At 48.2% G+C, this 12,189-nt stretch overlaps 3 protein-coding genes and 1 long non-coding RNA gene across 11 annotated transcripts in view; 3 read left to right on the top strand and 1 right to left on the bottom strand.

Moving 5' to 3' along the window:
• Positions 1 to 12,189, bottom strand: part of LOC116887433 (RT1 class I histocompatibility antigen, AA alpha chain-like) — a 106,636-nt gene that overhangs the window by 70,382 nt on the left and 24,065 nt on the right. The window lies entirely within an intron of this gene.
• LOC116887408 (RT1 class I histocompatibility antigen, AA alpha chain-like) overlaps positions 1 to 12,189 on the top strand; it is a 75,321-nt gene that overhangs the window by 43,311 nt on the left and 19,821 nt on the right. For 2 of the 8 annotated variants that reach the window (XM_032889014.1, XM_032889011.1), the window contains exon 6: positions 8,146 to 8,165. The exons of 1 other annotated variant lie outside the window; for it this stretch is intronic. In XM_032889014.1, coding sequence (XP_032744905.1) covers positions 8,146 to 8,150 — 5 coding nt within the window. In that variant the 3' untranslated portion in view covers positions 8,151 to 8,165. Of the gene's footprint in view, positions 1 to 4,479; positions 5,111 to 7,968; positions 8,015 to 8,118; positions 8,235 to 12,189 lie in introns of those variants that run through there. 5 more of the 8 variants (XM_032889007.1, XM_032889005.1, XM_032889017.1 and 2 more) reach the window with 4 other exon arrangements.
• On the top strand, positions 1,897 to 2,572 carry LOC116887451. The gene is made up of 2 exons (XR_004386218.1): positions 1,897 to 2,112; positions 2,446 to 2,572. It is a non-coding gene; the product is annotated as an uncharacterized LOC116887451 (long non-coding RNA).
• LOC116887557 (H-2 class I histocompatibility antigen, alpha chain-like) lies at positions 5,314 to 7,548 on the top strand. The gene is made up of 3 exons (XM_032889186.1): positions 5,314 to 5,588; positions 5,771 to 6,046; positions 7,010 to 7,548. The coding sequence occupies exons 1-3, from the start codon at positions 5,450 to 5,452 to the stop codon at positions 7,546 to 7,548; spliced, it is 954 nt and encodes a 317-aa protein (XP_032745077.1). The 5' UTR covers positions 5,314 to 5,449.

Raw genomic sequence — 12,189 nt, 5'->3', positions numbered from 1 at the left:
TNNTGCAAACAGTTCAAGAAAAATAAAAACTGCAAGTGGGTAGTCAATCAATCTTATGGAGAGGTTAGGAACAAGTTTTGTTAATTACAGAAATAAGTTTTCTTTAGCCTCTTGTAGATGTTTCCAAAGTCAAAATATGTAGATGGCTGAAACAAGCAACATTTGCCTATTCTGATAAACTAGAAATAGATAGGGGGTCTTTGAATCACAGACATGTACAGAATGTGGCGTTCAGAATGTTTTATGAACACAAGGCTTTCCGTAACAGTGAGACTCAAATGGACCTGGCCACAATACATTCTAATTCAGAGAGGATGGAGGGCATCGAGGAACCTCCATATGGAGTTTGCTTCAAATGTGGCAAAGCTGGGCACCAGCCAAAACCTGCCCATGCTTCAACTGCAGACTGCAAGCTGTCCTAACAGGGGACAAGCAGAACACAGAGGAAGATGACTGTGAGCTTTGCCAAGACAAGTCGGGGAGTCCTTCAATATTCCTGCTCCACAAAGATGTCCACCATACACTGGGCCAGCAGCCTGAAGCTGGACGCCTCAGCACTGCAGAAGAATCTTGGGTGACTGTCCACGCAGCCAGCAATCTCTGCCATTTCTGCAGCTTTTGAAGCTGCTTGCTCTGCACTTCCCGTTTTCTCAGGGAACATTTATCCTTCTCAGGTCACTGATGGGGAGGAAGACTGGATAGCTACAGTCTCACAGTAACTGTAAGCTGTTTAAGATTTAAGAAAATGATTTAGGTCTAGGAAGATATTTTCAGGATAACTTCAAGTTACGATGCAAAGGGAATTAGGCAAAGAACTTTGGATTCATGACAGATAGGACTTTGGATTCATAGGACAGATAATAGTTTCTCAGTGGTTGGCAGATACAAAGGAACCAGACGTTATGAGTGTGATTCTTATATTTTTAATATTAAGAATTAATTAAAATTCTCATTTGTAAAATTAATTCCTCTTAATTAAATAATTAAATAAATACATAATAATTCTTAATGAAGAATAATTGTTAACTCTTTATAATTATGTTTTTATCCTTGTTCTCACTGTATATAGTTGATGATGGCAGAGAAAGATTTGCCTTTTATAGGACTAACGGGGGCAATGCTGAGGTAATGTTGTTGTGCCCTGTGTGAGGAAGCCTCTCCGTCCTACCCTGCCTACCTAAAGCACCTTCTGAAGGATGAGATACAAAGCCTATGTCCTATAGCCAAGGAGAGTAGAAGGCAGGATTGTGGTCAGAGGGAGGAACTCTGGGAAGAGAGAAGCATGGGGGATTCTCCACCCAGACTCAGAGGGGTCGGGATGTGTGAATCTGAGGAGAGGTGAGCAGCCACATGGCAGAACTTAGGATGGTGTAAATGGGATAACTGAGTTAGGAGAAGCTGGGACAGGCCCAGCATGAAGCCTAGGCATCCATAAATAAATGTAAGTCTGCTGTCATTATGCAGAGCAAGGACGGGCAGGCAGGAATGTCCCACAGAAGCAGCAGGAGCTGGGGCAGGAGCAAGAGCAAGCAGACAAAGAGCAAGTGATTCCTTCCATGTCTTCACTGAGGCCTCCAGCAGAAGGTGTGGCCAGATTAGAAACGGGGAGGGACTCCACTCAAATAATCAGGATTACAGGTGTCTCTTCCTCCATCAAAGGAAAGGATCAGAAACTGATCTTCCCACTTCACCTTAAGCAAAACCGCCTCACAGATGGTGCCCTCCATTTTGGGGTTTTAGTTAACCCCCATGTAGCTGACATCAAACAATCAACATCATAGTCCAGGTCAGAGTTCTGCAACTACTCTGGGGCTTTGCAGCTCCTCTGAGCACTCGGGGCTCTGCCTCCTGCCTCCCCTCTTACAGGGAGTTTTCTTCCCACGGGTGGAAAAGCATGTAAAGTTCTTCTGGATGTAAGTGTGATGAGAGCAGGGCAGCATGAGACCTGAGAGCCCTGGAGAAGCACAGACAGCAAGGAAGCCCTGGGGCAGCTCAGCCAGCCTGGGTCCCCTTTACCCTCAGCTCCATGGGCTCAGACTCCGTCCTCTCTGTTTCTTCCACCAGGTGGCGCCATTGGACAAGAATGGGACGCTTCTCTACCATCTTCAACAGGTGAGACCTGGAGGGTCAGCTGTGGGAGGGAAGATGGGGAAAGGGGACACCTTTCTCTGAGGAACATTCTGGATGTTTGGATGTCCTGGTCTGTTATAAATTAGTATCCAACCATCTGAGTGGAATTTCATCTTGTTCATGGGGAATCAAAACTGACATCTGCTCAATTACAAAGATCAGCACACACTGTGTCTTCTCCCTGGGATGAGGCTGTGATCCACTGTGCACAGTAGGTCCATACAGTGAAAGATCTTTTGTATATTTAATTTTATGCTGTTCTGCAAACTGTCATTTCAATACACTCTTTCACTGATCTCTACCTTCCTGTTACAGAGCTCTCTTCATTGGCTGGTGGTCCACTGTTGTCTGAACAGCACTGTGCCCTCCGCCCCTGGCCTCACACTCTCGATGTGTAGAAGAAAGACAGGCAGGATTATTAAAATCATATTTTTATATTTTATTTTCATGACATGTCCTCTTTGTGCATATAAATATGTAGGTACACAACCATTGATCCCTTGGAACTGAAGTCACAGATGGTGGAAGCCACCGTGTGCTGAGGGAACTCAACCTGGATCCTCTGCACCAGCAACAAGTGCTCCTGGCTGCTGAGCCATCTCCCCAGCCACCATTGGAATGTTTGCCTCAGGAACCACACAGCTGCCTCACAGCTGCTGGCTGACGCCATAGAGAAACCAGAGGCCAAGGAAGAGACAGGGTCAGTGCAGAGCTCAGGAGGGAGGGGAGCTGGGCACGGATGGGGTGAGACCTGAGGGACAGAGACACAGAGGGGCTGAGCAGGAGGAGACAGAGACAAAGGGGGAGACCTAACTCAGCAGAGTGCCCTGTGTGAGGGCATTTCCCTCAGCCTGCACTGGACACATCTCCAGAACCCTGCTGGCCTCTTACACTTCACAGTGACTGCTGTGCTGGTTTGAATGAGAACAGCCACACAGGCTCATGGGAATGAATCCTTCAAATCCAGCTGAGGCCATGTTCAGAGAGGATTGGGAGGTGTGGCCTTGATGGAGGATGTGTGCCACTGGTGTGTGCACTGAGGTTTTAAAAGACTTTCACTGGGCTGGAGAGATGGCTCAGTGGTTAAGAGCAACGACTGCTCCTGAGTTCAAATCCCAGCAAACACACGGTGCCTCACAACCATCTGTAATGAGATCTGATGCCCTCTTATGGTGTCTGAAGACAGGTACTTTATGAATAAATTATATATATTATATACAATATTATATATTATATACAATAATATTTTATATTACATATATTATATATATCAAAATTTTTTAAAAATCGACTTTCACTATTCCCAGTGTCTCAGTCTGTTACTTGCAAATCAAATCGGGAGCTCTCAGCTGTTCCCACCACACCTCTCCTCTGCCATCATGGATTCAAATCCTCTGAAACTAGAGAACAGATTAAACATATTCTTTTATAAGATGCCTTGGTCATAGTGTCTTATCACAGTAATAAAAACTAACTAGAGCTAGTGTGCTGACACAGGCCTTCAATCCTATTGTGGTTGATTGAATAGGTGGCCCCCATAGGCTCATGTGTTTGGATGCTTGGCCCACAAAGAGTGGCACTATTAGGAGGTGTGGCCTTGTGGGAGTAGGCGTGGCCTTGTTGGAGGAAGTGTGTCACTGAGAGGAAGGGCTTTGAGGTCTCTGTGCTCATGCTCTGCCCAGTGTGGAATGAGAGCCTCTTCCTGGCTGCCTTTGGATCAAGGTGTAGAAGTCTCAGCTCCTTCAGCACCATGTCTGCCTGCAGCTGCCATGCTTCCTGTTATAATGGACTAAACCCCTGACACTGTTACCCAGCCACTATTGAATGTTTCTTTTTAGAAGTGTTGCCTTGGTCATGGTGTTTCTACATAACAATGAAAGGGAAACTGTGACACCCAGCCCTCAGGATGCAAAGGCCATGTGTCTCTGTGGGGTCAAGGCCAGCTTGGTCTACATAGTAAGTTCCAGGACAGTCAGAGTAGTGGAGACAGACCTTGTCTCAAAAAACAGAATAAATGAGAAGAAAAGTAACAGAAACAGATCCTTTCTGTGGGGCTGCCTATCCCAACCGCATCCTTAGGTCAGTCAGGATGGAACCTAAGAGCTTCAGGTTCCCATGGAAAACACTCACAGCACCTAAGAGTGGTTCACTGAAACAGGAGCCGAATCTTGGAGAGGCTGCTGGGCTGCTGTGGAGACCTGCATGGGGAGGGGACTGGAGTTCACACCTGTGGTCATCACATTTGTTGCTCTGTGTGATGGGTGACTCTCTTCAGGAGCCCCCACCCATCTCTCCTCTTCTTTCCATTTCAGTTCTATGGCTGCGATTTGGAGAGATCCACAGAATGAAGAAATTTAATATTTCCCCACACTACTGATCAAGTGAAGAGAGCCTGGTCTCTGTGGGGTCCGGGAGGGGCTTGCAGGCCAATGCCTCCTCTTAAAGGAGAAGCATCTCTCCACTGCATCCACAAGGCTTGTGTTGTGATTGTGTTCCCTGAAGTGACTTTTCTTCTAGAAGACTCCAGGGTCTGACTTCTGAAGAGAAGAAGGAAGAGGAGGGTGGAGGAGAGCAAACAGGGAGCCTGGCCTGCGGGTGTCTCCTGGTGTCCACACAGCTTCTGGGTGACACCATGACAAACAGCGCTCTGTCCCACAGCCCAAGGTTCAGGCAAAGTCTGAGTCCCCAGGCGGTGAGGTCAGGGGCGGGGCTGGGGATTCCCCATGGCCCCAGTTTCACTTCTGCTCCTAACCTGTGTCAGGTCCTTCTGCCCGGACACTGACGACGCGCTGGCAATTCTCACTCCCATTGGGTGCCGTGAACCCTGTGAACCAATCAGCGTCGTCATGGTACAGGAGTTATAAAGTCCGCGCAGCCCGCGGGACTCAGTCCGGTCCCTGATCTCAGATGGGGGCGATGGCACCGCGCACGCTGCTCCTGCTGCTGGCGGCCGCCCTGGCCCCGACCCAGACCCGCGCGGGTGAGTGCGGGGTCGGGAGGGAAACGGCCTCTGCGTGGAGGGGCGGGGCCGGGGGGGGCATCGGGGAAGCCCGGTCCCCGCGTCGCACACCAGACCCCCGCCCCTTCTCCACTCGCGTCCGGATCCCCGAGCCCTGCTCCCCGCCCGGCCCGCGCACCCGCCCGGGGTCCCGGGAGGAGGTCGGGGTCTCACCGCACGCCGCCCCCAGGCACACACTTGCTGCGGTATTTCCACACCGCCGTGTCCCGGCCCGGCCTCGGGGAGCCCCGGTTCATCTCTGTCGGCTACGTGGACAACACGGAGTTCGTGCGCTACGACAGCGACGTGGAGAATCCGAGGATGGAGCCGCGGGCGCGGTGGATGGAGCGGGAGGGGCCGGAGTATTGGGAGAGGCAGACACAGAGAGCCAAGGGACAGGAGCAGTGGTTCCAAGTGAGCCTGAGGACCCTGCTTGGCTACTACAACCAGAGCGAGGGCGGTGAGTGACCCCGAGTCTGAGGTCACGACCCCTTCCCGTCCCTACGCAGCCAGAGACTTTCGGGTCCCAAGTAAGAGGTTCAGGAGCAGAACCGACCCAGACGGGTTTCCCTTTTAGTTTGGAGGAGTCCGCCGGCGGACGGGGCCGGGGCGGGGCAGGGTCTGACCGCGGGGGTCCTGCAGGCTCTCACACCTTCCAGTTGATGTATGGCTGTGACGTGGGGTCGGACGGGAGCCTCCTCCGCGGGTATTGGCAGTTCGCCTATGATGGCCGCGATTACCTCGCCCTGAACGAAGACCTGAAAACGTGGATGGCAGCGGACACAGCGGCACGGATCACCCGGAGCAAGTGGGATCAGGCTGGTGAAGCAGAGAGAAGCAGGGCCTACCTGGAGGGCGAGTGCGTGGAGTCGCTCCGCAGATACCTGGAGCTCGGGAAGGAGACGCTGCTGCGCTCAGGTGCGGGGGCCGCGGGCTTCTCCTCCCTCTGCCCTCGGGCTGGGGCTCAGTCCTGGGGAAGAAGAAACCCTCAGCTGGGTGATGCCCCTGTCTCAGAGGGGAGACAGTGTCCCTGGGTCTCCTGATCCCTCATCACAGTGACTGCACTGCCTCTCCCAGGGCCCAGCCTTCTCCCTGGAGAGTTCTGAGTCCCTCTCAGGAGGGAAGGAGAGAATTTCCCCACTCAACAGCAGGGGCTCCCTGCTGTCAGCCATGGCCTCTCCCAGGCCAGGTTCTCTGCCCACACCCACTCTCTGAGGACACTGACTCCTGTCCTGCTGAGTGTGTCAGCCCTTACACCTCAGGACCAGAAGTCTCCTTTACCTCATAGGAGACATGGACTCCACTACACTAGGCTGGTTCCCCCAGTTTCTAGAACTTTCCAAAGAACACATTCTCACAGATCCCTCCCTGATGTGGTGTTTGCCTCTCTTCCACACCCCATTTCTCTCTCTTCCTACAGTGGAGAATGGTCCCATGAGCCCTTGTGGGGTACCCTGGAGGAATATAAATTGTGGGATTTCTTTTTTTCTTTTCTTCTCTCTTTTTCATATTTCCTTTTCCTTTCCTTTCCTTTTTTTTTTCCCTGAAGGCATTATTTTGCTTCTAGGCAGTGTTTGTCTGCAAACAAATTATTTTCCATTCCCTCTTCTGTTCTGTGACCACCCACCTCATGCTATAAAACACCATGTAAGGACGGCCATGTTGACCCACTGGCTCATGTGGATTCCCTCTTAGCTTCTGAGTCCCTTAGGAAAGTGTACAGTTCTGTGCTGAGGGGACCAGCTCTCCCTGCAGCTCACTAGTGAGATGACAGTTGAAGTGTCAGACACACACAGTTCAGTGTCATCATTGATTTAACTGTGCCTTGTATAGATGTCAGTTTGTCTTCTTAACTGTGTGATTTCAAAATCTTCCACACAGATCCCCCAAAGGCACATGTGACCCTTCACCCCAGACCTGAAGGTGATGTCACCCTGAGGTGCTGGGCCCTGGGCTTCTACCCTGCTGGTATCTCCTTGATCTGGCAGTTGAATGGGGAGGACCTGATCCAGGACTTGGAGCTTGTGGAGACCAGGCCTGCAGGGGATGGAACCTTCCAGAAGTGGGCATCTGTGGTGGTGCCTCCTGGGGAGGAGCAGAATTACACATGCCATGTGGAGCATGAGGGGCTGCCTGAGCCTCTCACCCTGAGATGGGGTAAGGAGGGTGTGGGTACAGAGCTGGGGCCAGGGAAAGCTGGAGCCTCTGCAGACCCTGAGCTGGTCAGGACAGAGATGTGGGGTCATGACACCCTCCTTCATTTCCTGAACCTGTCCTACCCAGAGCTGCCTCCATCCACCGACTCCAACATGGAAACCAATGTTATTTATGTTGTCCTTGGAGCTGTGACCATCATTGGAGCTGTGGCCATCATTGGAGCTGTTCATTGGAGTTTGTGTGAGGAGGAGAAACATAGGTAGGAATGGGCAGGGTCTGAGTGGCTCCTCAGCCCACTTTAGAAGAGTGCTGTGCTCCTTAATGGCAAACATGGCCACACCCCACATTGCTGCTGTCTCCAACTTGGTCCTCTGTCAGTTCTGGAAACTTCCTCCTGTGAAGACCTTCCTTGAACTCTCACAGCTTTTCTTCTCACAGGTGGAATATGAGGAGACTACGCCCCTGCTCCAGGTTAGTGTTGGGGGCAGGATTGTCCCTGAGGGTTTTGGGGTGAAGCTGGAGATGTGGGGAGCTCACGGAATCCATAGTAGCTCCTCCAGAGAAATCTTCTGGGGTCTAGTTTTACTGTGATGTGAATCCATACCTACACATACACATATACATATACATATATACATATACAGAAACACATACATATATACGTATGTTTTGTTTTGCCCTAGGCAGGGACAGCTGCCAGAGCTCTGATGTCTCTCCCACATTGTAAAGGTGACTCTGGGTCTGACTGGGGAGGGCAATGTGGACATGATTGGGTTTCAGGGACTCCCAGAATCCCCTGTGAGTGGAGGGTTGTTGGGCTGTTGTCTTCACAGTGATGGTTTGTGACTCTCGTTCTCTAGCATGAAGACAGCTGCCTGGAGTGGACTGAGTGACAGACGATGTGTTCAGGTCTCTCCTGTGACATCCAGAGCCCTCAGTTCTCTTTAGACACCATGCTACCCTCAAGCTTCAGCCCCTCACTTGCTGAGAGAATAAGAATTGAGTGTTCGTCACATCCTTGACCCAAGTGTGGATGGCTTTTAATTACTGGATGGAATTAGAGGTTTTTTTGTTTTGGGGTTTTGCTTGTTTGATTTTGTTTTGAATAAACAATGGCAGATGAGAAGCTTCCAGAGATCTGTGTCACTAAGCTGTGTGTGTCTGGTGGGACAGGTGGGGATGTGGGAGCTGAGTGTGGACAGGGCTGTGCCCAGGTGTGCTCAGTCAGTTCTTGTCTTTGATGGGCTCAGGCCTCAGCCCTGTCACCTCCATCTGCCCTCTCCATCACTGTGATATGGGGAGAGTCTGTGATCCAAGGAGACACAGGGAAGGCCAGAGCCTTGTCCTGTCCCCAGGATTATGAGCCCCCAGGTGTGCCCGTCCTCCGGCAAGGGAAAGCATTAGTAACCCAGTTGGATTCAATTGTGATGGGGTCAGCCTAGTTTACTGCAGGACAACCCTTCTTTGTTGATAGTTGCCAGCCCTAAGTGTTCCTTTCAGATAAGTGTTACAGCTCTCTTTGCTCTGTTCAGAATGCTGAAAAGTTGGCCAGGCAAGTAATGCATAAACCTCTTAGGGACTGCAGACAGCTGTGTCATCCTTTCAGGGATTGGTTCTTGAACTAAATCACCCTTTGCCATGGCTAATAGAAGGCCAGATCCAAATGGGCATGAAATTCTTCATGAACCAGTTCCTCCATTAACATAGTAACGCTTGATTGGTCAGAGACTGATCAGGTGCAAAACCCCACGCATGCTCAGTACTGGTTGTTGGGAGGCGGCAGATTCCAAAATCTCATCTATCACAGAACAGGAAAGCTATCTGGGTTTGCCTCCCTTTGGGATTTAACAAATGACTGGTCTTAACCATCTGGGTGTCATTGGTCAATCTTGCATTGCTAAATAGCTTAGGACTACATCATGACTATCGCCTACCCAATTTAAAGTCACCTTTACTGCCACGGGCCCCGTGTCTTCAGGTTGGTGATCTAGCACATATACTAGTACTAGTGGCAGTATTATTTGCCAAGAGGTTATTATATTGAATATTGGTCAACCTGGTATCATTTTTTCTGGTAGCTGAAACATTATACAACGTGAAGTTCTCACCCATCAACCCTAAAGGGGGGTCAGGATGTATATGCCTTTGCTCATTGGACAGCACCCATTAAAACCAAAGGCCAGAGATTATGCTTGCCATGTCTTATTCTCCCCCAGTCATACTGTACATGGCCAAGAGGAGGGAAAATTCAAATCCCGGTAGGAATTGTTTTGTTTTGTTCTATGGAATGGACTCTGACATGGGGTAAAATTGGGGTGGAAACCCTTGATGCAGGGGCAAGCAGGTAAGACTCTATGACGGGTAGAGCTATTCTGTGCATAGTTACCTTGCCCTGGGCGTGATGGAACACTACATTATGCATCACAATTAGTGTTGTAATGTTCAGATCAGCAGAATTATCGACTGACATGTCTCGCTGGGTGAAGAGACTCCCTGGGCGATTTGACTCAAAAGCCAGGATAATCCCGGTGTTCATTGCGCTGTCTTATAGGATTCAACAATTAGCTAATGTGGCTCTGTAACCAAATACAGGGTAGGGAAGAGTCTTTAATGGTAAAACATAAGGTATGCAACAGAGAAAGGTTAGTGGCGGCATACCGTTGGGGCATTTTCTCCATTTGGCACTATACAGGAACATCACGCAAACAGGAGGTAGAAAAAGGTTGGCAAAACAGTAGAATTGCTTTATGAACTGGCATGGGTACTGGCCAGGATCTGGCAATAGCCCACAAGGTGATTGAATTAACCTGTATTACCATTCCCAGTAGTAATAGTAGGGTTCAGAGTCTCATCTTCAGGGAAGAGCAGAAAGTCAATTTTTTAAGGTCAAGCATTCAGGTACCCAAATTGGATTTCTTGATTCTGTGGAAAACACAAACAGCTCCTAGATCTCGAGATCACAGGATCTGGGCCACACCATTTATCCAGTTAAGACATCCTTCCACTTTACTTCTGCATTAGTTATAGATGTAGTAGCAGCATGGCGATCCACTTGTGGCAGAGCAGCCATGCACATCCAAATTTAAGAAATTTAGAGAAAAGAGCTAAAAAGTTGTTCTTTTGTGTTCAGCTGCTGGCAATTCCCTCTTTTTGTTTTTTTATAAGCTCTTTTAAGGTACGATGTACTCTTTCCACAATTCCTTGACCTTGGGGATTGTATGGCAATTCTGTAGTATGCTTGACATGCATTGTTTGGCAAAATGCCTGAAAGGACTTAGCAGTGTAGGCAGGCCCGTTGTCTGTCTTGAGACTATCAGGCTTTCCCAGGCTGCCCAAGCCTCTAGGCAATGACTAATGGCATTTGAGCCTTTTCACCAGTCATCAGAGTAGTGTGTATAATACCAGAACAGGTATCAACAGAAACATGAGCATATTTTAAATTTCCAAATTGAGATATGTGTGTGACATCCATCTACCAAAAGTTTTAATGGGATCAGACCACGAGGTTAATCCCCACATGAGGAGGTGGTGAAATTGAACACAATTTTGGCAACTTAACACCACATCACGAGCTGTAGCTCTAGAGATTTTAAATTTTTGTTGAAAGTAAAGGCAGGAACATGAAACTTTTTTGATGAAATTCTCTAGCGAGATCAAGCGAGCGGCATGAAAATAAACTCTCTACGAAAGTACTAGCATCCACCAGGCGTTATTACTGGTCATGGGACCAGGCAAATTAGTATGAGCTCGAATATGTTGTATGAAAAATTTATTTTTCTGGCCCAAATCAAATTTGTAATTCTAAAAAGAATTTGACATACAGTACTAATTAAACCCGAATTGGCCTGCAATTTCAAGTGAGCGCACCGCATTAACTACATAAGCAGAGTCAGAAATTAAATTAAAAGAATCATGAAATCTTTTGAAAACTTCCAATACAATTTTACATTCTGTAATTTGGGGGGTGCCTGGACTGTATTGAATTAATACTGGTTCTTGAGAACAACCATATAGGCACCTACACCTGTTTTGGAGCCATCTGTATAAATATCTAACGCTCCAGACAAAAGCTCTGAGGCAGTGATCTTAGGAAAGATCACTGGGTGTTCAGTAAAAAATTGTAGCAACGGATCCTTAGGATAATGATTGTCAAACTCTCCATCAAAACTACAGCGCAATATGGCCCAGTCATCTATCAAGGCACACAATGTTTCTATCTGAGCTGTTGTATATGGTATAATAATTTTCTTTGGTGAAATACCAAAATGCTGAATGCAAGATTTAACGCCCAACACAGCAAGCTGTGTGTTTTATTAGGAGAAATATGGGGATATATCCAAAGAAGTGGACCTTGTTGCCATAGCACTCCTGTAGGCTGAGGAAAGGTTCTCAGTATACACAAAAGCAGATCCTCCTTTTCCTTGTACCTTCTTAGCATTGCCTTTTCTAGTCTTTCTTCTACTTTCCTCAAGGATAATCGTTTTTCCTTTGTTAAAACAGGGGTGAAGTAAGCTGAGAATCCCTTTCAGGATCTCAAAGTGGTTGTAAATCTACATTGGGCATTTTAATATAGGGTGAATCAATTTATGCTTCCTAGTAATTTTTGAAAGTCATTTGATGTTTTTAAATGGTCTTTTCGTAATTCGATTTTTTGAGGAGGAGTGATTTTTGTTCCTAAATATTCTCCCATTTGGCCCATTTGAACCTTTTCAGGTGCTATGAACAATTGAGTGTTTTCAAGCACCTTAACCACCGTTGTATAGGCCGCTTCTAGGGCGGCTAGTATAAACATTTAGCCAGCCCCCTGGGGAGCTTGCCCAGACGACTTAGGCTTCTAGCTACAGATGCAGGCTCCAAAAGCCAATTGAAACTTTTTATTTATTTGTTCCTTTCTTGAAAAGGAG

This window comes from Rattus rattus, chromosome 18, assembly GCF_011064425.1.
Source record: "Rattus rattus isolate New Zealand chromosome 18, Rrattus_CSIRO_v1, whole genome shotgun sequence".
NCBI classification, from domain to species: Eukaryota; Metazoa; Chordata; class Mammalia; order Rodentia; family Muridae; genus Rattus; species Rattus rattus.
Note: the sequence above shows the minus strand (reverse complement) of the source record. Positions and strands in the feature narration are given on the sequence as shown.